The following is a 27,606-nucleotide window of genomic DNA, read 5'->3' as shown; positions in this document are numbered from 1 at the left end:
GCCAAGTCACGTGTTTGTGTATGTGACAAAACTCAAGCAGGGTTATTGCGTGAGATAACTCTCCTAAGTGTGTTTTGCACAGGAGTTGTTTGGGTTGGCGCCGATTCAGTTACGTATGTGTAGACTAATCACTCAACCCGGCGATCAGTGGGCATATCCTGGCATTGTCCTGCTGTGTGTGTTTGATGGTGTCAGTCTGCAGGCACAGAGTTATGGACAGAACAATATTCTGTGCTTCTTGACATAACCTGACAAGGGGAGTGGTCTTCAGGGAAACTTGCTGAGAACTGATATAAAATAAAGCTTCTAAGGAAGTTGGGGATCTTTGCGTGCACATAATTTAGCCAGTGTGTGTCTCTCAAATAATCTCATAATGCCCCAACTTTGTGAGGTCTAAAGGTGGATTTTCCTTCAATTTTTGCCTTTTCCGGAAACCATGAAGGTAAGACTATCTGGAGGGTTGAAAACTGGAGGAATTCACAGAATAATGTTGTAATTAAAAATGAGAAGATGGTGAGATTATTATAGATGATGGTGTGGTTGGTAACGTGCACGTGTGTTTCAGATCTGTAACAGGAGCTATTTGCAAGAAGTCTATGTCTTCCTGCATCTAGCAGGTGAGAATGCTAGCCCTTTTTCTTCATTCTGAAAAGTCTCACTATTGCTGACTTTGTTGTGCAAAATATGACATGTCAGAATCTAGTCTATATTTAGTCTTACTTTTGCAGTCATCTAAGTATTGTTGCACTTGTGTGTCTTTAGCTTGCGTGGCAGGCATGACAGGGAGATGCAGTCTGTTCGGAAGACATCATGTTCACACGTTTGATGGCGTTTTATATGAGTTTCCTGGAGACTGCAGCTACCTGCTGGCAGGGGACTGCAACCATCGCTCCTTCACACTGCTGGGTGAGTCACACTCCGGCAGTTCAACAAAAACACTGACAGATCTGAATTGCAATAAAGTGTAATCCTTATTGTGCGCAGCTTAGTACTTTAACACTGTTCAAGATTCTAACAGAGATGATTAGATAATAGATTGTTTTCTCATTTATGTTTTTTTAATTTAATGCAGGATCACATTTCAGTTTAGTTTGCTTCAGTTTTAGATGATTATATCGCTCTTGAAAAAAGATTTTTTTCTTTCAATCTCCAGGTGACTTTCAAAATGGCAAAAGAACAGGACTCACACTGTTTCTGGGAGACGCCTTTGAGTTGCACCTGTCAGTGGATGGGCGGCTCTCGCAAGGAGAAAAAAGGCAAATTGACGCAATATTCAAGTTGAATCAAGTAAATGTGTCGCAATACTAACAGAAGAAAACAGTTTGGCTTTGAAAAAGCGTCATGTGTCTCTTCCTTTTTGCAGACTCTCCCTGCCCTATGCGTCTCATGCTGTGTTTGCTGGCTCAGAGCTCGGTTTTTATAAGCTCTGGAGTGAAGAGTTTGGCTTCACTGTTACCATTGATAATGCAGCCAACATCGCCCTGACACTGACCAAGCACCATGCCAACCACACCTGTGGCCTCTGTGGCAACTTCAATGCTGTTTCAGCTGATGAATACACTGCTCAAGAGGGTATGTGTGTCAAGGCTAGTCTTCAAAAGCTTTAACTGTGGGAGTGTTCAGAGTGAAACAACGGAGAGTTAAATATTACTGGAATTTAGGAAATGATTTGGGTCACAAGCGCTCAGCAACAGGAAGACTAGCAACTTGGTACAGGAAAAGATAACAAAGTAAAAGAAAGCAACAGACACAGTCATGGGAGGATGAGATTAAGGAGAAATCTGTCAACTAACTTATCTGTGTGTGTGTGTGTGTGTACTTGTGGCATGTTCTTTCAGGGTTCCTGACAGAAGACAGCTATGATTTTGCAAATTCGTGGGCAGTGAAGGGGGCTGACCAGTCTTGTCGACGGGTGTCAAATCCCAGCCACTCTTGTAACAGTACAGAAGGAACTGCAGCGGTGAGTTGATCAATAACAAATATATACACACGATTGAACGTTTATCAGAATATCATCACAGAATTGGATATGCATGTATATTTATCCTTAAAAAATGTAAAAGGTTTGTGTTTGAGGCATTTACAATATCTAGTTTCCTGGCTGTTAATACCCACCTCTCTGTCTCTGTTCAACCTAACTTAACCTGTGATTTTGTACCTGTGTCTACATTTGTGTAGATTTTGTCCAGCTGCAGTGTGTTGCAAACATCAAGCGTATTTCTCCACTGTGCCCACCTGGTCTCTCCTGAGGCATTCCAGTTAGTGTGTCAGGCCGAGGCCTGCCACTGCGACCACAAGAATGCAGAAGACTGCTACTGTCCGATCCTGTTGGAGTACGCTCGCTCGTGCCACTCTCATGGGCTGCTTCTGCACGGCTGGCTGCAGGAGAGCCAGTGCTGTAAGTCCGTCAAAATTAAAAGACCTGTTGGAGGGCTTCGAAGTGAAACTGACAGTCAAACTGTTTTTGCGTCCGTAGTTCCCAAGTGTCCAATCGGGATGCAGTACAGTGAATGCACTAAGTCCTGCTCTACAACATGCCATAGCCTCAACATACAGGAGGTGTGCAAGGAACAGTGTGTGGATGGCTGCACATGTCCCGGTGAGCCCTCAACCGCTCCATCTAACTCTTCTTCCTGCTGTACCTTTGCTAGTAATAATATGGGATGGGTTTGTGTTTCAGCTGGCAAGATTTTGGACGGGAATCGCTGCGTGGAAGTATCTCAGTGCTCCTGTATACACATGGGGAGGCATTTTCCTCCAGGATCTACTATCTCCCAGGACTGCAACACATGGTAACAATGCAATACACATGCACAAATATGTCCAGATACGTGCACGATAATGTGACTTGATTCCCATCTGCTCTCAAATCCCTTTATCCACAGTGTGTGCCGACATGGATCCTGGGAATGTACCAATGAAGGGTGCCCCGGTGAGACGTTTGGAATACGTGCACATACTTGAGTGCTAAATAATGTTTTGTGTTGACCGTTTCCGTCATATCTTTGTTTTCTGTGCACAGGTGAGTGCTTGGTTGTTGGCCAGTCCCACTTCAAGAGCTTTGACAACAAGTTTTTCACCTTCACCGGCCACTGTCAGTATCTCCTGGCGGAGGACTGCACTAACGATGAGTTTTCTGTCATAATTGAAAATGTCCAGGTAATGGATTGTCGTGTTTTTCCTTGCAAAGAAAATTGGGAATTTGTTACCATTACGCGAATTACATGAGAAATGATGCAATTTTGGTCATTGCGTAACGTTTCAGTGTGCAGATGATCAGAATGCTGTGTGCACACGTTCGGTGACACTCAGTCTGGCCTCTCTGGAGAACATGACAGTGAAGCTGAAGCATGGAGGAGTTGTTTCTGTCAACAGTATGGACATCCAGACTCCAATGCATCATGGTATGCTGCCTTTCAAAATTGCACGCCCATCCATATTTGGGTGACTGTTCAGCAACTGTAATTGGTTTTACCAAAGAGTTTTTATAACTAATACATTTGTTCATCAATATTGATAATGAATGTTTAATGGTATCTTTGCTTATGTCTAATTTTTTCAGGTCATCTGCATATCCAGAGGTCTGTACAGTCTTCTGTTCGTGTCAAGTTTGGTGATGATCTTCGTCTGGACTGGGATGGCCGGGGACGTGTGCTTCTAAAGGTTGAATTTTGTTTGTTGAGGATACTTTTTGGTAATCACGTGGAGCTGAAACTGTACTGAATTTTGTGAACATTGCCAGCTGGGACCACGATGGAGAGGGCAGACCTGCGGCCTCTGTGGAAACTACAACGGTAACCAAGGTGATGACTTCATGTCTGGCTCTGGACTAGTTGAAGCAGGTCCTCACGCTTTTGGCGAGGCCTGGAGGATCAATGGAGACTGTGAATCCACTCATAAGCACGATATGGATCCGTGTGCCATTAATCCCAAAAGAGGTATCCCCAGCAAATTCCTATGGTCACAAAACGCCCAGAAAACGGTCAAAACATTAACCTCTGATCATCTGTCACCCTTCAGTTCGTTTCGCAGAGGAGGCTTGTGCGGTGATGATGTCGGATGTGTTCAGCCCCTGCCACTTTTTGGTGAACCCGGGTCCGTTCCAGCGGTTCTGTCGTTATGACGTGTGTGCGTGTGGGGACAGCGAGGAGTGCCTCTGCTCTGCGCTGTCTGCTTACGCAGCTGCCTGCTCTGCCAGAGGAGTGCTGCTCAACTGGAGGTCCCCTTCACTCTGTGGTAACTCATTTACAGATGATCATTATAGCGCCCACCAGTGAAGTGAACATTTTATTCTTATCTTCATGCAGGGCAGTAATTGTGAGATGTGCACCAGTTTTGGGACCTAACTAACCTGTTACACAACAGATATCACAAATTGCTTTTGTCATCTTTTTAAAAGATGAGTGATCACTCTTTTGATGACTTTTTATTTCACCTTTTTCTTCTTTTTTAAATTTGTTAGTCGTATCGTTACGTGTCATGCACATTTATGATTATAGCTTTTTAAAAGTGTTGGAGAGAAAACACTCAGTGATCTGAAGAAAGAGGCTGAGACTTAACTTATTTCTTGCAAGGGTAGCACACTAGCTGTAAACTACAACCAGCCTGCACCCAGCAGGATTCATTTATTAGACACAGAAAGTGGATGCAGAATTACAGGTGTACAATCAAGAAGTAGGTGTGGTTTGGGTGTGGTGTGGTGTGGACCACAGCATCATTCAGCATCATTCATAAGACAAGGGAAGGTCATATTACAAGCACAGAGTTGATTAACAATCAGTAAGTCTTGACAAGAGCAGGACGCCTTGACATGAGCATATTTTCCTTCTAACAAAAAGATTGTTCAGATCCGGGGAACTGGGAGGTCCACTTTGGATTAAGACACAGTAGCTACATTCATAGGAACTAGACTGCTTTTTTTTGGTTATTTTGTTGCTTCATGATATTCAGATCCAGAATTTACTCAATTTTACTGGAATCGATTTGGCTTTCTTTCTGCCAAATTTTTCTTGGACAACGGCTGTTTTGCAATTCCCACACAGTTTATTTCATTTATTAAGTATTTGACATTTTTTCAGATCCCAGTCTGCTCTTTTTTTCTTTATATATATCTTTAATTACTCCTAAATAAGTTCTTTATTTCAACTTCTGAAAGCGCTCCCTGTGTTGCTGATTTTGTTTTGACAACCACACTTCCTCCTAACCACCATTTCTCGTGGGATTTTGAACAGAAAAAATTACAAGCTGGAAGCCCTTTGATCCCTTCTTCTAGCCTCCGCTTCTATTGTAGGCACCAATTAGCAGCAGCTTCAGTCATTTGCTTACTTCTGTGGTTGTTTTGCAGAGGGTTTAAAGAGTAAAATGATTTATCAGCGGACAAAGCCTCACTGAGTAAATTAACACCCAAGCTGCTACTAAATTAGTTTGATTTTAAAAGTGGAATTTTTTTTTGTATATGTTTTAAGACTCTAAAGTTAAATAAAATTGAGAAAATTTGAAGAAAACACAGCTCTTACAAAAGGTGATGTATGCACGGTTACAAAAACATTTACATATTTCTCTACACAGATTACCGGTACAACAATTTATCCATATAAGAATTTGTCTTGGTATATGATCAAAGTTGATCTTAGTAGAGTCAGGCACTGTGTAGGCCTCAGTGTCGAAAAAAAAAAAGCCTGCTGTAATCACTTGAATGCTTAGAAATGTAGTTTAACTGAGACTAACCCTCCCTTGATATGGTCGCATCAGAGATGGGCTGCACTGGAGGCCAGGTCTACGAGGCCTGTGGGAGCGTCTGCGATCGGACGTGCCGTGCTCTATCTGGCTCTGAGGCCGGCTGTGAGGGGGAGCGGGTCTGTGAGGAGGGCTGCTTCTGTCCCGCTGGGAAGTACCTCAGCGCCTCCGGGGAGTGTGTGCCAGCCGAGCTGTGCTCCTGCCTGCACGATGGACAGCTCTACCAGCCCAATGACGTCTATGCAGATCACAACAGCATCTGGTGCGTGACTGTGCATTTGTGCAAAAGTTGTCTGGAAAACATGTTGGGTTTTACTGTTTCATTGCTTTGTTTCCCCCTGCTTTGTTTTTTTTTTGTGTTTAGCTACTGTGAGAATGGCTCCATGCGTTGCAGCTCCAGTGAAATGTCGTCATACCTGTCTGACCTTTTCTATGACGATGACCTGGCACCATCCAGAGGTATCGTTTTAGTGTTTCAGATGAGCTTCCGAACTAATCTGGCATCATAACTCATAAAAATCACTCGATGATACATGTTTCTGGGTTTACCAACTAACAATTTTTTGGTCTATTAAAATAAAGCTGGGTCGTTATTCCTTATTAGTCATGAAAGTTTGGTATTTTAGAAACTTGTCATATTAAGGATGTAAGTAAATGACCTATTTGTTGTTTTGGGTTTCTAGAGCGACGGGCAGCTAAGTGCCCTCCGCCACTTGTTCACGCTGCGTGTCATGCCGGTGAAAAGGGCCTGGAGTGCGCCAGAACCTGCCAGAATCTGGATCTCCCATGTGTCAGTCTCAACTGCATCCCAGGCTGCCTCTGTCCACCCGGCACAGTACGTGCTGTGTGTTTGTAAACGTGCGTTTCTTAAACAGCAAGAATTTAAAGCAGAACTAACGGATTTATTAATGGATTGATTTCAGGTACGTCACCGCAGAGACTGCATCCCACCAGAGCAGTGTCCTTGTTACCATAACAACAAGCCATATGCAGCAGGACAGAGCATCACAGCTGACTGCAACACCTGGTACAATGGTGGCTTGCTATGGGATTATGAGGGGAATAGCATGTGTGTTTGTTTATCTGGAGAAAAAACTAAATACCTTAGTCTAAAATTTAAATCTTTAATGAGGACAAACAACTTCTGTCATATAAGGCGATTTATTTGGAGTTTCAAACCAAACTTGTAGGACTACAAGGATCAGTTCTGATTTGGTGAGCCTCCCAGAAGTGGATGAAAAATGTTCAGTGCAAAAAGGTTTTAGAGCACGATACACTCATGCATAAGATACAATCATTGGTTCAAAAGATGAGGAGTGGCTGTGGTTTGGACTTGGCTCTCCCTTCGTGGGAGCACAGGCTGATCCCAGCCTCTTTCCTCATCTTCTCTCCGTCGTCCAATATCTGGAGACAACATTCTGAGAGAAACCCCACCTTATCTGCCTCCCTTATTTCTCCTCTAAGTCCCTTCTTTGTATTCCCCACAGTATGACCTTGAGCTAGAGAAATCTTGGATGTGCAGGGTGTGTGTTTATGTGTGTGTGTATGTGTGTGTGTGTACCATGAAACAGCTTCCATCACAACAAGAACGGTATGTGTGTGTGTGTGTGTGTGTGTGTGTGTGTGTGTGTGTGTGTGTGTGTGTGTGTGTGTGTGTGTGTGTGTGAGAGCATGCAGCAGAAGCCGAGAGATATCCTGACCTTTCTCCTCTTAGTATTAGGTCGCTTAACATAGAAGTGAGGGTTTCTGACCTTCTCATCTTTTCAACAGGCCATCAAACTTTTACGGCACAATGCAATACGTATAATAAGAGTAAATAGAAAGATATTAATGTAAAGGTTATTTAAATGAGCGGAATAAATGGAAAATAAATGCTAATATTCTCTGGGGTGTTTTTGCTTGACTTGTTTTTTGTGTAACAGCGTGTGTGAGAACAGAAAATGGCGCTGTACAGAGAAGTTTTGTGATGGCGTGTGCCGCACTGTGGGGGAGGGGCATTACATCACTTTTGATGGCCTGAAGTACTCTTTCCCTGGACTTTGCCAGTATGTCCTGGTCCAGGTATGAGACAAAGAGATCCAAAAAGAGATTTTTGTTTTCTAGAGCATTGTTCTCACACCTTCACTTGTATTCTTGTGTGTTTTTCGGCTCCATGTATCACAAGGACATGTGTCATGGAGAAGAGGGTACCTTCAGAGTGTTGGTGGAGAATGAGGCCTGTGGAGTTGTGGGGCATCGCTGTGCAAAGGCTATTGCAATTTTCTACCAGGGCGGGTTAATCATGATGCAGCATGGAGAGGTAACTCACAAGCGTGCACATGTGCAGCAACTCATACACATTCATCCAGCAATGCACAGTAGGCCTATACTTAGTTATGTTAGTAAATGTATCACACAGAAATTGGAAAGCTCACTTGGACTTCAAAATTCCCATAATATGGTCTCAAAACTGAAAAATGTGTAATGTAATCCAGGAACTTGGTATTGGTACTGGACATACCAAAATGTGACCTCAAGGACAAACACTTCAGCCTTAATTTAATCTCATACAAGACTGTTTGGTTGCTTTTCTTGAAACATTAAGCTCAACAATTACTCTAATTGAACAGCTTGTCACTTGTGAGCATACAGGTATATACAGTATGTATTTATTTATCCACTGAAAATAGTGACGTGTATGTTAAATGTGGTTTATATGCAACACACACAGTGTAAAGCAGTATGCCTCATCAGATAGTCATACATTGGTGCCTTTTTTTTATCTTTAATTCTGATTTATCATAGTCGGGGATCCACATGCCCAAAAGCTCTTGAAAATGGGTTGAACCTGTGATGTCATGCTATACTTTTTTTGTGTGTTTTTTCTATTAATTTGGTCATTATGGTCCACAGAATGAGAGGCCTGCTCTGCCGGAAACATTGCAAAAAAAAGTTATGGCCATTTTTGTATACTGAAGCCTGTATTTTTTGACTGGGTGACGCGAACTAGGTTTATTTTCTTTAAGTGCTCAATAAGTTGGTTAGGCTGTCAATAAATGATTCCCAGATACACAGAACACAAATGTGAACAACACCAAGTCAAAAAATACACTCACAAAGCCTTTTCTAATGATTTTTAGTCATTTTTTGTACAAAAAATACAACCGTTTTTTGCATTTTTCCCAATACTTTCATCTTCACTTCAATAGTAATCAGTTATCAGTTAAATTTAGGAATTGTCCATCAACACTGCTAACAATTCAGACCTGACCTGTGAGCATCCTGTATGCATAGGTGAAGATGAAGAGGCCAGTGCCGCAGAGTTCACAGGTGGAGATTGTCAGATCTGGTCAGTTTTACACCCTTCTGCTGGGGAAGCACATCTCCATCAGCTGGGACAGAGGAACCCGCCTCCTGGTTCACATCTCCGCTTCATACAAGGTACTAGTGTATTATAAGACCAGGTTTTGACTAACTGAATCTTCCTGGTTTTATTCACGCGGTTTTATATCTAACCTGTAAACTTTCGCCGTGAAGGGTCGGGTGTGTGGCCTGTGCGGTAACTTTGATGGGAACGTCAATAATGACTTGATGAGCAGTAACAACCAGCTGGAGGTGGACTCCTCACACTTTGGAAACTCCTGGAAGGTCGTTCCCAGCTGTGCTGATGTAACAGAGGTAAAGTCAAACCCATAACGCACTGCTCGGTTTTGTGATGAAGAAATATCTTACCTCAATCAATGGTTTCATATTATTTATCTTCAGCAAGACATTTTTTCCCCAATAACCAAACAAAGTATTTATTTTTGTAACCACTTCCACAAACATGGTGTCCTTGTTACTTTAGGGATCTACAATCTGTATTGTTTATATGGGTTTGGGATGTACGGGGCCCATGCTAGAAATAGAATAAGATTAGTCTAAAACAAACTCATTTTAGTATAAAATGATAACTCGTGTGTAATTTCTATGTAGGTACCATTGTTTGGATTTCTTGAGTTGGATCTTTAGCTTCACCTAAATTTATATAACTCATTTAGAATATACAGTATGATGCTTTATTACCACTGTTGTTGAAATTGGTCAAGTCATGTGTAAAGTTAATTAATGTGAAGGTTCACTGACATTTGAGGTTGATGTCTGGTGTCAGTACGAAGCCATGTTTGGCCCCATGAAGGAAAGTTTTCAGCCTTGGACTTCCTGTGTGGATCAGACTGAACAGACTGAAGCATTTTGGATAAATCTTCACTTGAAACTTGTTTTTCCCCCATTATGCAAATAAAACATATTTTGTTCTTAATTCTAAGACATGTAAAACTTAAATACATCACTAACTATTGCAATCCATATATTGCAAAACTGCAAAAATGCACTAGCCTCTCACAAAATATTTGACAGTGTATTTACAGAGTGATTGTTACTGTGGACTCTTCTTGTATAGATACCTGCTCCTTGCAGTAATGACATTGTGAAGTTGGTTACAGTGGAGCAGTCATGTCGCGTCATCACTGGTCCCCTCTTCAGAGAATGCAACAATCAGGTAAGTGAAATTATTGGCACACAAAATGCTCATTGATGTCTCAATCAATGAGCATGTCTCAGAGTGCTTCCATAATTGCCCCTTTACCTTTTTTTTTCGTTTGTCTCCAGGTGGATGCAGAGCCATATGTAGAGATGTGTGTGGAAGCAGCATGCTCGTGCCCCTCTGTGGGCGACTGTGCATGCTTCTGTGATGTTATTGCAGCCTACGCACAGGCCTGCTCAGAGAAGGATGTATCCATCAGTTGGAGATCTAACGACCTCTGCCGTGAGAATGCAGAATTTCTTCTTTTTTTTTTGCTATCAATGGGCATTATAACTGTTAGATGCATTGAAAAAGTTCCATATGAAATATATCAAGATTGTATAAGAACTTTGTTTTAATTGTGCCTTTTGATTAGCTTTTAGTTCTTATTTGCACAGAAATGTGTTATTTGCACTTTTATTTCAGATTTATAATCGATTTGAGCAGTTTTAGGAACCTTTCTTTTTCATGGCATTGAAGAAAAACTGTCCTGCATTCCCATGTCTACATTTTGTCCGACTGTCAATCAAATCTCTTTTTTGAACTTTCACTGAACACTTTGTGCTTGTAGCCTTGAGCTGCGAGGAGCTGAACCCGAAGACAGCAGGCGTAGGGGAGGAGTTGTGCCAGTGGAGGTATAACACATGTGGCCCTGCGTGTCCCCTCACCTGCCAGCACCCGGATCCCCTCCACTGTTCACTCACATGTGTGGAAGGTTGCCATGCCTACTGCCCCCCAGGTGCCAAGAATACACCAATAACCATCACAAATGCAAATAAACACATGTGCATGCAACACAGGGCACACTAAATTGGATACTCTGTCAAAGAAACACACAATTAATATGTTGAGGTTTAACTTTGGTCTTAATCCTCTTAGGTCAACTTCTGGATGAGGTGGCCATGCGATGTGTGAATCCCTCTCAGTGTCAGGTCTGTATCCATGAAGGCCAGAGAATCTCCCATGGCAACAAGGTCATTCTGAACCACGATGATCCCAGCCACTGCAAGATATGGTAATGCCGAGATAAGTGGACAGTTTAGATCATTTCTGTAGCTAATTAGATCTCTGGCACTTAATTTAAATGTGGTTTCTTTTTCTTGAACAAAGCCACTGTGAAAACAACACCCTGAGCTGTGAAGAGTGCGCCTCCTTGAACACATTTACCACTCCCACTCCGACACCCAGTTACGGCACCTTCACAACCCTGCCCTTCACTACCATGATGCCCGAGGGCACGTGTGACCGAGCTATGGATCTGGCGTTCTTACTGGATGGCTCAGAAGCCCTGACCGAAGATGAGTTTCAGGCAACCAAAGAGTTCATACTGGGAACAATTGAGAGATTTCGCATGGGCTCGGCTCACACTCGAGCCACGGTGCTGCTTTACCACTCTGGAGTTAAAACATACGGCCTGCAGGTACATCCAATGGCTTCACAAAAGAGTATCTGTTAACCAAATATGCATAGCAGTATTGTGATGAGCACTAAAAATATATAACTCATAAATAAGTTACTTCACAGTCTCAGAAACTGAAAGTCACAGTAAATAATTCACACCTGGTTGCTTGTTCTCCCTCTTTCCTTTGCACATTTGTGATCACAGGTTCAGAAGTGGCTGTTTAAGAAGACTGTGCATGAGCTTCATTACACAGGTGGAGATGCAGCCTTCTTGGATGAGGCTGTCAAGTACCTTGCCATCAATATCTATGACAAGAACAAGCGTGAGCATGCTGGTCGCGTTGCAATTATATTAACTGCCAGTGCAAACCCTCGCTCCATCCGGTCCATTGTCAAGATGCTCCGAAAGAAGAGCATCACCACCCTGACTGTGGCTCTAGGTCCTGAGGTGGATATGAGCCAAATTAATGAGATCACCAAGGCAAACCCAGAAAACAGGGCCTACGTGATGAGCAGCACAAGTGAGCTGCCTGATCGTCTTTTGGAGCTAACAGATTATCTGTGCACTCTAGGGTTGGAGCCTGAAGTGGCAAAACCTCCAACACCAAAACCTACACCAGTTAAAACTCGCAAGGCCACGAGTACCACTACCCCGACCCCTCGTCTGGAGCCAAACCCAACAAAACATCTCCCAAACGATCTTTCACCTACCACACCCTCTGGCCTGTCTCCCATCACCACAGTGCCATCCTCCCGTCCTCCAGCGACAGAGTTGACCTTCATTATAGAAGGCTCTGAATCTGTCGGTGAAGCCAACTTTAACAAGTCGCTCCTCTTCCTGGAGGAAGTTATCTCAGAGCTGACGGAGGAAGAGGAATTAATTCGCATCACCGTGATCCAGTACTCTGTGACAGTCACTGTGGAGATCAGCCGGTGGGAGATAAGGCACCAGAGAACCCGACTACAGCAGCGTCTGCGGGAGATCCGTTGGAGAGGCGGGAGTATGACAAACACCGGAGCAGCCGTCCATACGACTCTTCAAGAAATATCTACAATCCAGCCTCCACATGGTCCCACCCCTCCTCAGCTGGTCTTCCTCGTGACAGAGAATCCGCCCACCGATACTGTGACACGTCCACCATCTATAAGCACCCAAACAAAGGTGTATCCCATCGGTGTTGGACCAAAGATTCATGAAACAGATTTGCTGCCATTCAGCTCCCCGCAGCGGCCGCTGATGGTGGATGACTACAACCATCTGACCACTCTCGTCCACCGTGTGGTCAATATCACACGCAACACAGTCAGGCCCCGCTCACCAACGCTGCCCCCACTCGTCCTCCCAACACACTCCAGCTTGCCGCCCACAGGTAAAAAAGAAATTATTTTAATTATGCAATTCACGAGTTCAAAAGCCATACTAAACTGTAAATCTACTATTACACAGTTCCATGTACAAAGCCGATGGATGTGCTGTTCCTCTTGAAGGCTGGGGAGCAATTGGAGGACATGAAGACATTTGTCAAAGCGTTCATCAGTAATTCTGACACGGGTAGGCGCGACCCAACCTTTGCATGTGGTTACAACTGAACTAACTGTGATCGAGGGGGTTTTACATTGGCAGCTGCTGTCTTGTAGGTTTCGATAGGAGTGCCATTTTTTTTAATTTGCATAAACTATGTCTTTGTGTTCAACAGCTATTTTAAAAATGACCCAGGGCTGGTTGGTCGCTTGGTAATTTTTAATTTCCCTCATACAGCGTGCAATTTGTGTTGAGAGTTTTCATTTCGATGAAAAAATGAGGAACGAGAAACAAAAAACTATTTGTTATATCAAAAGTAAATGTTTTGATAAAATTAGCAGTTGGATAAAACCCTAGAAAACTAATACTTAGTTCAATCATTGTGTTATTGTGTCATTTTCCCCTCCCTTTTCAGATTTTCAGACCCTTAATTTTGACTTCTGATATTTCCCCAACATTTGATTGTGTTTATATGCACAGGGCCGAATGGTACTCAGATGGGTGTCATTCAGTATGGAGACGCCAACACGGTTGAATTCATTTGGAAAGACCAGCAGATCAAATCTGACCTCCTGAAGCGGGTGCAGAACATTCCAAGCAGGACTGCTGCAGCCCCTGCGCTAGGTAGTAAAGGCATGGACTAACATCCGCACGGGCAAACACATGCATGCTCACTGTTGTCTCCGTCTGCAGGGTCTGCACTGCGATTCGCTGTGCAGACATCCATCTCATCAGCCAGTGGGGGGAGAGTCGGTGTAGCCAAGGCTGTCGTGATGCTTGTAACTGACAAATCAACTGATGATATCACAGAGGCAGTAAACGAGGCAATGGCAGCCGGTAACTGATTTAAAGTTAAAAGGATTAAAGTTGGATGCGTCGTTCAGGTGTGATGTAATCTCACTTATCGGAGTGTGTCCCCTCAGGTGTCTCAGTGTTCCCCATAGGGATTGGCGCGAGCTATGACATCAATGAACTTAGTGTGCTGGGTCGGCATGGAAACGAGGACAACACTCTGCACCTGAACAGCATGGATCAGTTACGGATGTTCCTAACTCTGGACAGGAGTTATCAAGAGAAAATCTGCAGAGGTGCTTGCAGACATATGCATATGGTTTTATCCTTCATGACATGACAAATATGCCTCTGTTACTTTTATTTGAATAGTTTTAATAAAAACTGAGCATGCTTTTAATGATGAATAACAACCGATGACAAGTCAGTGTTATGTGCCTTGATTTTTAGCTGGTCCACCAGGAGTGTGTGTTGATGACAATGGAAATGAGAGAAAGGTGAGCAGGACCCACATCATTTCACAACTTTTACACAACAACTTGTAATAAGCTGTCTCCCACTCCCAAATGTGTTGCAGCCTGGTGAATCATGGCTCCTGGAGGACGGATGCCACTCTCTCCTCTGCCACCCTAGTGGAGCGGTGACAGTTCAAAATCACAAAGTCAGCTGTAACAAACTGGAGCCGCCAGCGTGCAGAAACAACATGCCTCCCGTCAAAGTCGAGGAGGCCTGTGGCTGCCACTGGGAATGTCCTTGTATGTTCTTTATGAGGCTCAAATAGCTTCTGAAGTTACATTTAACCCCTCTGTATAAAGTGCAAATAAATGCTTCCCGCTTTATAACAATGAATTCAGGGAAACAGCATTCCAATCTATTAATGGATCATTTTTCTGGCTCCACTTTCCCCCCCTGCATGGTGTGTATTGACAGGCATGTGCATGGGCAGCTCCACCAACCACGTGGTGAGATTTGACGGCTTGGCTCTCAGGCTAGATGGGGAGGGGTTGTGCTCCTACTCACTTCTCACAGTCAGCAAGGGCAACGATGAGGGGTCAGAGGTCAAACTCCACACTGGACCTTGTCAAGACTCAGCGAATTACAACCAGATCTGTATGAAAGCCATGGAGGTGACCCATGGACCTTATAAGCTGCTGCTGCGGAATGACATGGTGGTAGGTTGTGTGTCTTTTTTTTTTTTAACCATGTTTTTCATATGTGAGTGTACAGACATACATTTACTTCCTGTTGGGATACATGTTTGTCTTTGCAGGCACTTATTGATCATGAAGAGCTTGCGTTACCATGGCGACACGCCGGCCTGGAGCTGGTGCGTTACGGAGGAGTGATGCTGCAGCTGAAGTCAGATCATGGCTACGTCCTGACTTTTACCCCTCAGAGCAATGAGTTCACCATCACATTACTCAGCTCTACAACCAGTGGTCACACTGCTGGACTCTGTGGTAACAGAAATGGGGCCCCATTTGTTCAGGACTATGACAAATGTCTTGTGCCTCTTTCTGTGTTTCTGTGCCTTTTTGTCCTGATTTTAGCCCTCTATACCTTTCTCTCAGGTGCATGTGGTGAGGACAAGGTTAATGTCCTGTCTTTACGTGACGGCAGCACAACTACCAATCAGCCTGCGTTCGTCTCAGACTGGACTGTGGCTGCTGATGGGGGTGTGTGCCTGCCGAAACGCAAGGCAGTGTGTTTGTCTGGAGCAGCGATGGGATGTCAGGCCCTGCGTTCAGAGGTGTTTGAGCCATGCTACGCGTTCATTCCTGTCCATGTTTTCCTCACCAAGTGTGAAGAGCAGGCATGTGAGGAATCAGATGCATGCGAGGTAATATCTGCCTATGCACGGCTCTGCAGACAAAGAGGTGTGTGTGTGGATTGGAGGAGCCCCCATCTCTGTCGTAAGTCCCCGCATACAGTATCTGTCAATCCAGTGGAAGCATTTGAACAGCCGAGTCTGGGCCCTAACTTCACTCTGTTCCTTGCAGCACTACAGTGCCCAAGTTCCATGGAGTACGATGCATGTCGGACAGGGTGTGTAGAGGACTGTGGAAGCATACAGACGTTGCCAGGCGACTGGTCGGTTGCCAGGGGTAACGAATCATCCTGTATGGACACGCCCACTGAAGGCTGTTTCTGTACTGGAGGAACAGTTTTGCATCATGGACAGTGTGTCTCACCAGAAGCATGTGGGCAGTGCGTCGACCATCATGGACGCACATATGCGGTGAGATCCAAGTAAAAAAAAAAAGAAAGTCCCTCAAAATCAAAAACAATTTAACTTGGTATAAGAATATTATGGGACAGAGCTTAATTTGTTCAGTAACAAGGTGTGGCTCGACTGCCCTCTGGTGTAAATATCTAATATAAACAAATACTGTTGGAGGTATGAACATGCCTTGCCTCCGTTTGTACAGCATATGCAGAGTTGGGTGCCAGATGACAGCCCGTGTATGATTTGCATGTGTTTGGACCAACAACGCATCAACTGCACTGCCAGACCCTGCAATGATGTCAAAGGTCAGAGCCGTTCCTAGTTCTTCTTATTTTCTCATCTACCCTTCTGGGTTTTTTTTTTCAAAGCTAGGAAGACATTGCCACCTTCATTATTCATCATTTATATGTGTCTTCAGCTCCAAGGTGTGGCCCCTGTGAGATCCTGAGAGAGAGGAGGGAATCCAAGTGCTGCCCCCAGTACGAGTGCGGTATGTATCAGAAAAAAGTACCATTAGTATGTTTTCGTTTTTTCAGATATATTGCAGTGGCTCATCAAATGAAATATTTGAAGCAGATGAACTGGTGAAAACAAAAAGACAAATAAAGTTGCAGTATAAGTGAACTCTACCTGTAGCATAGTGTACAGTTATAGTAACAGAACTCTGAGGAATTAGGAACATAGCGACAAAGAACTAACGATAAATGAACTGTTAGTGAATAATTCAGACTTGAGGACTACACAATAACTTTTAATGAGTTTGCCAAGAACAGAATGAGAGATGCCTTATGAATAAATCATTAAACAATAAGAGTCTGCATCAAATCTGAGGGGGTTCAAAAGCATCTGTTAATCTATTTCTCTAGTAAATCGTTAGTCTTTGATTTTGCCATTCAAGAAAAAGATGTAAACATTTGATTTACTGTCAGATTGTTCCTGATTTATTCTCCTGCAGTTCCTCATGTTTTTTTGTGTAGTGGTGACACATACTTACATCACTAACCTGGCTTACTTCCTGATTTAGTGTGTGATCTGGTGAACTGTGACCTACCTGAAGTGCCCCGCTGTGAGGATGGTCAAACTGTGGTCCTGAAAAACCCTGGGGAATGCCAGCCCAGCTATGAGTGTGGTAGGATGATAGCATATTCTCTTTTATGTTCAGGTTTCTGCGTTACGCTGTCACACACATGCACATTTCAGCAGAGTACACCTCTATGCATTTTCTTGTTACAGTCGTCTTCATCGCCTTTTTTTTCTGTCTCAGAGTGCAAAAAAGAAGAGTGTGCTGTTCGAACTCCTCCCATCTGTCCGGCACATCGCCAACTGTCAGTCAAAAAGACAACGTGCTGTGATGATTTTGAATGCTCATGCAGCTGCCAGAACTCTACCCACGCCTGCACTGATGGGTTTATCCCATCCTCCTCTACCAATGACTGCGGCTGCACTGAAACCAGCTGCTTGCCTGGCAAGGTGAGGGTTTTCAGACCCCAAATTCAACGTTTATTTGCGCACTGTTGGCTTTATGTTGTGTTAACATAACATTTCTGTAGGTGTGTGTGGTGGGTGGCGCGGTTCACCCAGTGGGCAGCCACTGGGAGGAAGGCTGCGAGACATGCAGCTGTACCGAGCTACAAGACAAAGACACATCTCTCCACGTTCCCCAGTGTAAACCGCTTGTGTGTGATCGGACCTGCCCTCAGGTGAGGCGCCACCAGTTGTGCACATATGCATGGATCCAAATCAATTCATTCTTACACAGGTTCAATATGTATTTCAGGGCTCGACATACACTCAAAAAAACGGGGAATGCTGTGGAAAGTGCACACCAAGCAGCTGTGTGGAGTCTGGGGGAGAGATGCGAGGGGACACTCTCATCGGAGCAAACCTTAGACACGTATGCTTGTAAAAAGATATTTCCCAAATATGTTTTTTAAATTTCTCTTATAACTGTGTTTCCCAGTTTTACAGCATAAAAATCCCCGATAGTCTCCGGATACATGCACATCTTTAATGCTATAATTTCTCCTCTCAGAACTGTTTTTACTCTCCTCCCTTTGTCTTACTTTAGGTGGGAGAAGTATGGCATTCTCCAAATGATAAATGTGTCATGCGTCAATGTGTGAAAGTGAATGAGGAGGTGTTCATTTCATCAACAAATGTCAGCTGTCCTGTAATGGACACTCCATCCTGCCCACTTGGAACCGAGCTACGCTGTGACACCCAGGAGTGCTGCCCCCGCTGTCATTGTGGTAAACACTCATGCAACTATACAAACAAGAAAACTGAAACAATAGGTATCAAGTTAAGAAACAGTTCCTCAAAGAAAGAGCATGGCTCATCTTTACTCCTGTGATTTTATTCTATCCAACTACATAAAGTATTTGAGTTGCAGTTGCAGAATCTGTCCAGCAGGTGTCTCTCTCATACCAGATTTATTATTCTCTTCTCTTGAAATGGTCGTTTTATTAAAAAAATCAAAATAAAACATGAGTTCACCATATTGTTTAATCAATGGTTGGCATTAAATATGATTTATGCTTTTGATTTTGCAGCCCCAATGAATGCCTGCATCTTGAATCAAACCATGATAGGAGTAAGTTGATTTAGAAAAATATCAGAATCTTTTTGTATATACAAGTACAATATCTGAATAGGGATATCAGTGTTGTGCCCTGATGCTTGTGTCTTTGTAAAGGCAGGCGAGAGGATGATGGTGGATTTGTGTACACACTGTGAGTGTATGGTGGAGAACGGTCTGGTGACAAAATATAAACTATCTTGCAGACGCACCACCTGTCCCACCTGCCCCAGGGTAACTCTTGTTATGTTATTTCCTTCTGTCTTGCCTCACCATTTCCCATATTCATCATGACTAATGAATAAATATAAACACCCATCATTCTTTGTCAGGGATACACACTGCAAAAGGAGGAAGATAGTTGCTGTGGTCGCTGTGTTGCTACTGCTTGCTTCATACAAAAACCTGATGGACAACTCATTAATGTGGAAGTAAGTCCTCTGGAGAGAGAAGCCTTCCTTCATGGTTTGGAAATGTGTCCCTTAAAAACAAAAACTATTTAAACCAAATCGTGAAATGGTCGACCAAGCTGATTGGTGAGTCTCAGCTTCAGCCAGAATCCCTGTTTTCTAAACAGTTACAGAGGATAGCTGGCTCTATTTTAAAAGACAACTCCCACCCTCTTAAAGGTGAGTTTCAGCTGCTCCATCAGGACGGAGGTTCATGGTACCTGCTTGTAAAACTAAACGTTACAAAAACAGCTTTGTACCAGCAGCCATCAGTGCCATTAATAAGTGAGGGAACTGCAACATAACTTTGTATTTATGTTTTGTATTGTTTCCCTTATCTTTGTTTTTATGAAAAGGCAAATTTTTTATCCTTTTGCTTGGTTTTAATATTTGAGTGTTTTTATCTTTTAACTTATCTTGATTCTTATCTTGGGGCCGTCCTTCTTGTTCTTTGTTCTTTTAGCCAAAGCAAAGCACTGTTGTCACTTTATGTTATCCTGTGTTGTTGAGTGTATGGTTTTAGATTGTATGAGGAGACACTCACTGTGAACCAAATTTACCTAAGGGTACTATAAATAAATCTATCTATCTATCTATCTATCTATCTATCTATCTATCTATCTATCTATCTATCTATCTATCTATCTATCTATCTATCTATCTATCTATCTATCTATCTATCTATCTATCTATCTATCTATCTATCTATCTATCTATCTATCTATCTATCTATCTATCTATCTATCTATCTTACGAGTCCTGTAATGATATTAATGCTGATGATATCAAATCTGTTTCTATTCTACTGCTTAAGACTTTAGCACTTTTGAAATGATCCACAACAGCAATCAAAGTCACATGTACTTTGCCCACTATCGCAGGTTTGAACATTCTTCATGAAAGACAAGTAGAGAGGTGTAAAATATAGTAAAATATATCCTTTTTAATTAAGACTTTATGGACCTTTTTTAAATTAAGAGAGCCATTAATGTGTGTGTGTGCATTGTTTTCTGTCAGGTCAACACGACTAAAGAGGACGGCTGCAGCATGCATACTTGTGGGGTGAACAGTAGAGGGGATCTTGTCCTGGAAACCAAAGTAACCACCTGCCCTCCTTTGAACCGCCAAGCCTGTCTGGATGAAGGGGTACGGCCTCATGTCCTTTCAGTATAGCTTCTCATTTTGCCACAAATTTGCATGAACTTTCCTTCTTTTTTTTTAATTTGTTTTGTTAAAAATCTCCTGTGTCGTGTTTGTTTACAGGGGAAAGTCAGCCAAATTGGAACAACTTGCTGTGAGATGTGTAAGTAAGCCCTTTGAAAAACTGGTGTATGAAAAATGTGATCTCTCTGATTTTAATGAAAGTGTGCGCCCGTGTGAAGGTACGGAGCCAGAGTGTCGAAGGACAGTAGGAAGACTTGACTATATCAGAGTGGATGACTGCCAGTCAGAGCAACAGGTAGAACTGCACTACTGTGAGGTAAGATGTAGCTCACACACACACACACACACACACACACACACACACACACACACACACACACACACACACACACACACACACACACACACACACACACACACACACACACACACACACACACACACACATTGTCGGAGAGCTGAGCCAGCTCTGACACATTAAAGAATCAAAATGTTTCAGAGGCCACGATGGCCTCAACTATTCAGAGAAATCCTGACAGCTGTTCTCACCATCCCAACCTTTTGCGGATCCCTCCATCTCTTTCTTTCTGTCTCTCAGGGTAAATGTCGCAGTAAATCCATGTACTCCCTTCAGAGTGCAGCTGTAGAGCAGGATTGTGTGTGTTGTGCTGCCGTGGAAACGGAGCCGCTCAACGTGCCAGTCCTTTGCACCAATGGCACCCGCAGCCACCACACCGTCCTGTCAGTCACCGCATGCGACTGTCTGTCCAAACACTGCACCTAGAGAAAAGAAGAGTCCGGAAAATGTTTAAATGCTTTGTGTGTATCCAAGCAAAACGTACCCATGTAGGAAAAACTGCTACAAAATAAAAATGTAAAAGCTCCATATAACAATAAAACTAACTAGCCAGTCTCTGTAAGCTTTATGATGTTTTGCTATCATCTGAATATTCCTTTTACGATGTGGTTGTAAACGTTTATGCTTGTTTTTTCTTTTTTTGTTTAAACAGCTTAGAAAGTTTATATTTGTTTGAACGTGAGTTCAGTTTGTCATTTTGTGCAAACAAATTTTAATAAAAAAAATATCCTAAAATATTGCTTGTGAACATGACTAAAATCTCTTAAATGTAAGTGTTTACCTTCCAAGCTACTAAGAGGAGCGACTAACAACTGAGATGCGATCAAAGTTTCATACATTCATAAAGAGAAAGAAAGCATGGGTGAGCTCAAGAACATCAACAAGCCTGCAAAACAATAGAAGACGATTAAATTGTGGGCTCAGTGTTATGATATGAGTGTTATGGTATGGGCCTGTATGACTGCCAATGGAATGGGCTCACTGGTGTTCATTAATGATGTGATTGCTCACATAACAAATACACTAAACACAGTCAAAAAACCAAGTCAAGGGTTTTTGAGGGTAAAGAAGTGGAATCTTCTTCAGTAGTCGTACCAGTTGCACGAGCTTAACCCAAGAGGGTGTGCTTTTCAGGTGCTGAAAGGAAGATTGAGCTGGTATGGTGTCATAGCGGTAAGTTTTGCTGCCTCACTGCAAGAACGTTCTTGGTTTGATTCTTGACTGTAGAGTTCTCCCCATCAGTGGCGTAGAAGAAAGACATTGGGCGTGCACCAGCAAAGACTGGGTGTGCAAAATCTATTTTCAACAAACTGAGGGTTGCAACCCCACAAACATTGAAAAACGTGTATCTCTCTCTATTACAACTTTGTTAAGAGAAACAATTCTTGTCAGTAGCCATAATAACCATGTGTTGCTTAACAAGCCATGGGCCTTGAACGAGATACAGACACAGACTGCACATAATAACTTGGGCTCAACAGTCGCATCATTTTGGCAAGCCTGTATGATCATACTTATCTATATGCAACGCTGAGTAAAACATATGTTATTAACTGCTGACATAAAAGTCAACAGTAGTTAGCAGCAGACCTAAACATACAGCTTCACACACGCAACACGTTCTCAAATAAATTGATAACAAAGTAATAAAAAAAAACATTCTGTGTTGTAAAAAAAAAATACTAAAACATAACCACATACAAATATTGGGATGAACATAATAAAATATAAAACACTCATGTGCGCACTCGTTCACTCTCATAGAGCCATAACGTGGGTATCCAGTGTACGCAAGATCAACAACGCTATTTAACCATCGGAATACAACTGCTGGGCTTATCATTCATCACATACGATTATGTAACAGCTTGGCCTGATTGTTTCGTATGGCGAAGCAACCAGCAGAGTAAAACATTGCTGCCTATACCGGTGCGCACTGCGCAGCTCTCAATGTAAAGGGCAAGACGGCGAGGCCTGCTGACTTTTTATTATTTCATGAGTCCAGCATCTCCGCGAGCTCTTTTTCAAACATGAGCAACGAGATGCAGCTCAGTCTCTCTGTCAGCATTGTAGTTCCGCTGATGGATTTAATCCTGTTTACAACTGAAAGAGGCGCTCCACAGAGCATCTGCGACAACGTGCAATGATATCACATTACTAAGCAGTTCGTGTTGGGGAAAACAACTTGCTCACAGGAGTCTAATAAGGCTTCACTAATGAAAGGAGACTGATCTCCCCCATCCACTTTCAGTTTGATGAGTTTCCCAAACGCAGTCAATTCAGAGTCCTCCAAACCAGGTCCAAAATGCCTGCTCGGCGCGCGCAATGCGTCCACGCGTCACGACGCACAGCATGGTGGCAAATTTTACAAATGGATTGATTGATCGAGTCAAGCGTATTAGTAAGACAAGAAGAAAAAAAATGAATCAAATTTTTGGGTGCGCCAGTTGCCTCTGTGGGTGGCACTGGCACACCCTTGCAGACCCGTGGCTATGCCACAGCTCCCCATGCTCGCATCATGGCTCCAAAAACACGCATGCTGAATTATGGTTCTGCGTTAAATCGACGCAGAGCCTACGCCATGGGTACGGCGTAGGGTACGCGGCGACGCCCATCGTACGGTGCGTGTCGCCGCGTACCCTACGCCGTAGGTTGTTCCGGTGTAACGCGGAACCATAAATCAGCTTTAGTAGTAGCTTCGGATTAAAGTGTTTGCTTGATGGAATGTAAACAACTGAAAGCAGAAAGGCGCTTAAACATGGTGATGGGGGCTGCAGTAAAGGCCTTTCAAAGTTTCCCCAAGGAGGAAACGTTATTGATGTATATATTTATGTTTATTTAATATGGGCATAGCAATTACATTGGACAAAGGAATTCGCAACACTTTACCATAGGCAGCTTTTGAAAAGAATATAGAGAGCAATAAAATATTAATATAACAAGAATGGGGGATAAAAAATAATAAAAAATAAATAAATAAATAAATAAATAAATAAATAAATAAATAAATAAATAAATGAAAAATGAAAAAAAACAAACAAACAAACAAACAAAAAAACAATTGGAAAGGAAATCAAATAAATAGAAACAATTTTCAATTAGAAACATAAAAAGACAACAAAGCAAGCAGTTAACAAGTTAAGAACTATTCAACAAGATACGACTTCAGGAGGTCATTAACTGATTTTCATCCAAGTAATATTATGATTATGTTTCTTTATTTTCAATATGTTTGAGCCCCTGAAAAGGGAAGTGCTTTGCTTATAAAGGTTATTATCCCTAGCATATTTTGTGAACCCTCCTAAATTAAAGCTGAAAGTGTACACTGATCACACCTTAATTGGTGTGCAGTAGTCAACCTTTGAAGGGGAAATAAAACACACTTATGTTCTGCAAGGATTTTCACCAATATCACTTATCTTAGGAAAACCTTGATTAAACATTTTAATCAATTTCAAATGTCGACTACTGTTTAAAAATACTGTAAAGTCATAAAAACCATACTGTCCGAATATTTCTGCACCTAACTGCATATTTATGCATATTCTATTTATGCCATTTCGTAAACAATGTGGCTTTTCCCCCCCCCCAATTTCAGTGTAACAATATTGGTTCTTTTACAACTTATTCTTTTTACTTTTACACATTTAAAATGCAAACCACTTGGTTGCTGCTCCGCGGTATCCTAACACATGGACACATGTGAGTAAATAGAGAGAGTGAGTGACTAATGGTGGTGGATGTTTTGTCATGTATCTGTGCGTGTGCTCGGTGCATGCATGCCTGCAGAGGGTGGCGGAGGTTCGGCTTCAGCTCTGATCACCTCTAAGCTCTTTGTTCCCAGCTCGGTATAAGATGCCTCGCACCTTCCTTCCCTCCCGTATGGACGCTCAGGGAATTAGCCGTCCCGGTCGCGCGCAATAAGCCAGTGGTTGCGGGAGCGCGCAGGGATTGTCCACCATCTCAGCACCCGCAGGCGATGCTATGTCTTATCATTCATCTGCCCAAGGAAGAACTGTTCCTCCTCGAGCACTGGTGAGTTTACTTTTTTATTTATTTATTTTTTAATATTAGGCGCAATAAAACACCGACCTTCGCTGCTTTTTTATCCTCTAATCTTTTCTCTGGTGTCGACTCACGGTCGAGTTCGTTTGCACTTTATCGCTCGTTTCTTTGAAATGCCCGCAGGTGTGTGTGATTGGTGTGTGTGAGTGTTACAGCATATACAAAGCTCGACCTGAACCGATGTTTAAACTCCCTGGAAGCTGTTGTGTAGTGTTGCTGAGGGAGAATTTGTTTTCCCACGCCATCTGCGTGTGCACAACTGTTGCAGCTCGAGATAACTAACCCTGGGGATTAATTGGTCAAAATGGAAATCAATTGAATACATGTAGTCTGTGAGGCTCCCTCCTATACTCACATTTAAAACAAGTCTTGAAGGAAAGTGAAAGTTTGGTGCAAGTCCGCTTAATTCCATTAAATTGTTGAAATACTTAACTGCTTCTGCTTGAGTATTGTGTCAGAAAAAAAAAGGCTGGTAAAAGTGAGAATGTGTATCTTAGGTGTTGCATACTATTTTGAGAATACAGCATTAAAAGCAGCTGTCCCGGTTGTGTTGGTGTGAGGGTGCAGCTGACCCTCCATTCTCTGTTGTTGAGCTGACAGTAAAGGCAGCTGATTTATGGTTCCGCGTTACACCAACGCAGAGCCTACGGCGTATGGTACGCGTCGCCGCGTACCCTACGGCGTAGCCTATGCGTCGATGTAACGCGGAACCATAACTCAGGCTTAAATCTTACAGGTCTTTAAGCCGCGTGCTGAGGCGCACACGCAATGGCACCCTCCTCTGTGCTTACTTACTTCATCCTCATCAGGATAGGAGGGCAGGCACGCTTGAGGCCCAAGAGTCATTTTGTTCCTTTAAAGAGCAAAATGTTTAAGTGTCAATAGCATAACAAATGATATAACTGTAATAACAGTTTTAGTGATCCAAACATCCGAAGAGTAAAGTGTGGACTTGGTTTAATGTCTTCACGAGCAACAGCCAAGCCATAAAATGAGAAAAACCAGTGAGTATTATTGTTATTATTATTAAATAAAATCAGGATTAAGGATTGGTTTCGTTCTCATCAAAGGTCAAGGGGACCGGTGCAAACAGGGCACCTAAACTGCGACTTTAAAAGGCTTTTTATGTCCTTTTATTAAAAGTTGAGGTGATTTCTTGAGTTATTAAATACATGCCTGTGAAAATAGCAGGCAAATGTTTAAGTGTCAATAGCATAACAAATGATATAACTGTAATAACAGTTTTAGTGACCCAAACATCCGAAGAGTAAAGTGTGGACTTGGTTTAATGTCTTCACGAGCAAGCCATAAAATGAGAAAAACCAGTGAGTATTATTGTTATTATTATTAAATAAAATCAAGATTAAGGATTGGTTTTGTTCTCATCAAAGGTCAAGGGGACCGGTGCAAACAGGGCACCTAAACTGCGACTTTAAAAGGCTTTTTATGTCCTTTTATTAAAAGTTGAGGCAATTTATTAAATACATGCCTGTGAAAATAGCACTGTATATATAAGCACTGTATTAACTGGCCGTTTATTCAATTTTTCTAATATTTTAAACCTAACATTGTTATTTTTCTATGAACACTGTCTAAGAAGTATTTATACATTTTAGTTTGATTTATTGTAATGTCACACATTTTGTTTTGTGTTTCTTATGTAGTCATTACTGTTGCAAATCAAATTTCCTATGAGGGAGAATAACGGTCTGAACTGTAACTCCCCAAGGACAAAGTTTAAAAGCAGTCTTTCCCATCATGTGTCTACAGCTCTGTTCACAGCAGGTGGTTTTGTTAGCGTCAGGCTCTCAGCTTGAGTTCTTCTCCACTCTGAGTCTGGAACGTCACAGTTCCCAACAAATCTGAGAAGTTCATGGAATTACTTTTTTGAAACTTTAGTCAGCTCCAAACAGAGAGACTGAGCTTCCATGTTTTCTTCAGTGATAGTACTGAGGAGCAATTTATGGAAATATATATAAAAACTACCATCCCTGAGTCATCTCATTGCAGACCAACCCTCTGATGTCGGAAAAACAAGTCATTACTTCTGCAGATCAGTTATTATCAGGTGTTTTTCTTCTAATTTTCTTCTCTTTTTTTACTGTTTCTGTGAAAACTGTTTCATTTTAATTATACACGTTGCATACAGGTTGCATCAGCATGATAGTATCAAAGTGTAAAGACGGCATGTTATGCTGGCACCCTGTCCAGGATGCACTCTTCTAGCTCTATGGCAGCTGGGATACGCTCCAGCTTCTTGTGACTGTGACAGCACGAAGCAAAAATAGAATATGAACAGATGTGAAAACAAAGTCTAATTAAGAAAATACAGTGAGGTACTGGTAGGATGCATAGATCCTGGCAGGACTGTAGATGCTGTCTACAATAAAGCAATAAAGCAAATTGAAACTGGTCTATAAAATGTGACATTGCAATCCTCAATTTCTCCTTTCATACATGTGTTATTAGATACTTTATATAACTTTTCATTCGAAGTGATTTACAGAGGAAATGTAAACATTCTATCAGGTAGCAAGAGTATCAACCACTGGAGGAAAGGTATTATGGCTAATTAGCTCGGTGAGTAATGCTCTACACTGTGAACGTGCAGCTAATTGGAGATTAGCTGAGCTCATAACCCTTTTTGCTTCTCTCTTAAAACAAGGTGTAACATGGTAATATATATTTTTGTTGTAATTGTAGAGATGTAAGTTCACAATGATTTCATATTGGTAACATACTTTAGGTTCCAGCTCAGTTGCTTAGTTTTT

The 27,606-nt window shown here is 42.4% G+C and overlaps 2 protein-coding genes across 4 annotated transcripts in view; both read left to right on the top strand.

Moving 5' to 3' along the window:
- The first annotated feature begins 342 nt into the window (after positions 1-342).
- On the top strand, positions 343-21,505 carry vwf (von Willebrand factor). Its single transcript, XM_061721922.1, has 53 exons — positions 343-442; positions 566-617; positions 763-906; positions 1,154-1,256; positions 1,364-1,572; positions 1,839-1,960; positions 2,179-2,398; positions 2,477-2,599; positions 2,681-2,792; positions 2,886-2,932; positions 3,023-3,159; positions 3,266-3,404; positions 3,563-3,663; positions 3,743-3,938; positions 4,021-4,236; positions 5,752-5,998; positions 6,101-6,195; positions 6,420-6,571; positions 6,660-6,763; positions 7,659-7,797; positions 7,901-8,035; positions 9,010-9,156; positions 9,253-9,393; positions 10,157-10,255; positions 10,366-10,522; positions 10,851-11,018; positions 11,159-11,294; positions 11,390-11,699; positions 11,886-13,050; positions 13,128-13,232; positions 13,683-13,826; positions 13,896-14,039; positions 14,126-14,290; positions 14,445-14,491; positions 14,572-14,749; positions 14,925-15,166; positions 15,265-15,454; positions 15,566-15,907; positions 15,995-16,233; positions 16,424-16,526; positions 16,640-16,711; positions 17,246-17,350; positions 17,486-17,691; positions 17,772-17,921; positions 17,999-18,115; positions 18,290-18,470; positions 18,774-18,814; positions 18,917-19,033; positions 19,132-19,230; positions 20,266-20,394; positions 20,512-20,551; positions 20,631-20,728; positions 21,011-21,505. Exons 1-53 carry the CDS (start codon positions 437-439, stop codon positions 21,194-21,196), a joined length of 8,562 nt encoding a protein of 2,853 aa, XP_061577906.1. The 5' UTR covers positions 343-436; the 3' UTR covers positions 21,197-21,505.
- A 3,224-nt stretch (positions 21,506-24,729) lies between these two features.
- The window catches only part of ano2a (anoctamin 2a), a 33,125-nt gene continuing 30,248 nt past the window's right edge, over positions 24,730-27,606 (top strand). For all 3 annotated transcript variants that reach the window (XM_061721920.1, XM_061721921.1, XM_061721918.1), the window contains exon 1: positions 24,730-24,805. The gene's annotated coding sequence lies outside the window, so the exon portion shown is untranslated. The remainder of the gene's footprint in view (positions 24,806-27,606) is intronic.

This window comes from Cololabis saira, chromosome 5 (assembly GCF_033807715.1).
Source record: "Cololabis saira isolate AMF1-May2022 chromosome 5, fColSai1.1, whole genome shotgun sequence".
In the NCBI taxonomy this organism is placed as follows: domain Eukaryota; kingdom Metazoa; phylum Chordata; class Actinopteri; order Beloniformes; family Belonidae; genus Cololabis; species Cololabis saira.
Note: the sequence above shows the minus strand (reverse complement) of the source record. Positions and strands in the feature narration are given on the sequence as shown.